General features: G+C 45.8%; 1 protein-coding gene across 1 annotated transcript; it reads left to right on the plus strand.

The window, feature by feature from the left end:
• Nucleotides 1–184: 184 nt before the first annotated feature.
• Nucleotides 185–1,199, plus strand: GSBLH_T00001933001 (uncharacterized protein; the record flags this gene model as incomplete). Its single annotated transcript, XM_013040422.1, has 2 exons — nucleotides 185–924; nucleotides 953–1,199. 2 exons carry the CDS (start codon nucleotides 185–187, stop codon nucleotides 1,197–1,199), a joined length of 987 nt encoding a protein of 328 aa, XP_012895876.1.
• Nucleotides 1,200–2,718: the final 1,519 nt, after the last annotated feature.

The raw sequence follows: 2,718 nt of genomic DNA on the forward strand, positions 1-2,718 counted from the left end.
TAAAGCCCAACTTGGCCTTAGCTAACCTTTAGTCTCGAGGACGGGATTGTCACAGCACTTATTCAAATCCTATCAATGATCATTCTTGAAATGATTAATCTTAAGAACAATGCAAAGGTTTGGGTTTTTCTCGTTTTTGAGGTAGATGGCGGAATATAACGCAGCGATTTTATCAATCAGTCTGATGACTCTCTTGGGATTCGTTGACGACGTTATTGAGCTGCGATGGCGATACAAACTCATCATACCGTGTATAGCCACGCTTCCTCTAGCCCAAGCCTACTGGTCGCAACACCAATCCACTACGATCGTTTTTCCATCGTACTCTCACCCATCGACCTTAATTCAAGCTTTGTGGGAACAATTTTGGGCACTTCGAAGGACAATCTCTCCGTTCTCGGCAAAATCGTCTCCATCTTCGCCGAAGTCAGCGGAGAGCCCTACGGCACTGCGATCGATCTCCGTAGTCCAACGAAGAGGATTCGAAGTAGACGGATGGTACTACATTTACATCGTAATGCTGTGCATTTTCTGCACGAACAGCATCAACATTTACGCAGGCATCAACGGACTCGAAGTGGGACAATCGATCGTGATCGCTTGCTCTCTTCTGTTTATCAACATCGTCGACATCCTCATCGGCGGCGATGCGGACTACGTGCAGAATCACGTGTTTTCGGCCACGATGGTGCTGCCTTTCATCGCGGCGTCGCTCGCTTTGTTCGACTTCAATTGCTATCCCGCGAGGGTGTTTGTCGGGGATACGTTTACCTATTCTGCGGGCGTGACGTTTGCGGCAGTGGGGATTTTTGGGCATTTTAGCAAGTCGCTGCTTCTGTTTTTTATCCCGCAACTCGTGAATTTTATCCTCTCGCTGCCTCAGCTCTTCAAATTGATTCCTTGTCCCAGACATCGACTTCCCAGGTTGCAATGCTCCGCGTTTCTTTTGTAGAGTCGATCCCGACACGCAGAAATTGAAACCCAGCGTGATCTCGAGTAATCCAACGAGTCCGTATTATAATCGAATCAATCTCACGTTGATCAATGTGGTTCTTTCCTTGTTTGGACCTCTGGGCGAGCACACGACCACTCGGGTGTTGCTGGGTGTTCAGTTCTTCTTTTCTGTTGTTGCTGTTGTCCTTCGATACAAATTTGGAAGCGTATTTCCGGTTCAGGTTGTGAATGGTGTAAATGCTTAATCTGGTTGAAGTTGTTTGTTTTACAAATCCGTTTGTTGTTTGTAATCACAATACACACAAGGAGAATAGGATGTGATACACACTATAATTAGATGCGCATAATTTAGTCGAAAGCATGAGGTTGTGGAAAGGACAGTATCCATGGATAAATGGACCATTAGAATAACAATATAATCCAATATCGACTGAAAATGCTCATTCGCAAACGTAGTGAGTTAGATACTTGCTCAGCAAGGCAATTTCTGGTATAGGCAGGTAGTATCTTAAAGTTCGATAAGTAACTCTAGTAGTAGGGGAATGACGTAAAATACGCGGAAATCCATTTCCTACCAAATAACCGCGGTGAACTTTTTTTCGACCATTTTCTGCCATTTCCTGCCATTTTCAACCATTTTCGACCATTGCCTGCCTGGTCACCTCGATGACCATGGCGTAAAACACGCGGAAATCCATTTCCTACCAAATAATCGCGGTGAACTTTTTTCGACCATTTTCGACCATTTTCTACCATTTCCTGCCATTTCCTGCCATTTCCTACCTGGCTACCTCGATGACCATGACGAGAAACACGCGGAAATCTATTTCCTGCCATTTTTTGGCAAATGTCGTCTTTTTTAACCTGACTTCTATTTTCTGCCATTTCCTGCCATTTTCTACCATTGCCTGCCTGGCTACCTTATTGTCCATAACAAGAAACGCGCGGAAACACATGGCTGCTAATTTCGGCAAATTTCTGCAATGTTAACCTGACTTCCATTGTAGGCCATGGTATCCATGGGTGTGATGGGGCAACGAGGGACGACTTCGTCGTCCCGGGGGAGCTATGCTCCCCCACGTACGTTGCCCCGGGAGGAATCTTCGATTCCTCCCCATTGTCTTGTTGACTAAGGTAAAGAGAGAAAGACCATGCACTACTCCATGCTTATTCAAGGCTCACCTACCAACGGTTCATTTACATGGGTTAATCCGTACAAGTACAAGAATCCCTATATCACTTCCATGACTGTCCTGTTTCATCCTAATGGTTCGATGTTTAATAACGTAGACACGACCAATGTGGTTACTAACAGCAATGACGAGACTGTGACGATCCCTGCTGGTTATTACACGCTCAGTGAGATCATTGCCTTGCTCAATACAATGTCTGACACGCTGTTCTCCATATCTACGAATGCCTCGTCATTCGGTTGTATCTGGATTCAGTCCCCACACACGATTGACTTCACAGATGCACCTGACATTCGTGAGATCCTCGGTTTGGAAGGACGAACGATCATTCTGCCTTCTTCGTTCTACGGTTCGAACGTGATTGATATCACGCGAAATCGCCAAGTGATCCAGGTCTACTCGACGATCGTGCGATCATCGGACCTGAAGATTGCCAACCAGAACAACAACTTGCTCACCACGATGATCATTGACGATCCAACGGTTGAGTACGTGCGAAGTGTGGAAGACGTGTGCATTCCAATGATCACTCGGTTTGATCGGTTGATGTTCGTGTTCCGCGATATGGAAG

The sequence above is a fragment of the Blastocystis hominis genome (assembly GCF_000151665.1).
Source record: "Blastocystis hominis, Singapore isolate B (sub-type 7) whole genome shotgun sequence assembly, scaffold_15".
Taxonomy (NCBI): Eukaryota; class Bigyra; order Opalinata; family Blastocystidae; genus Blastocystis; species Blastocystis hominis.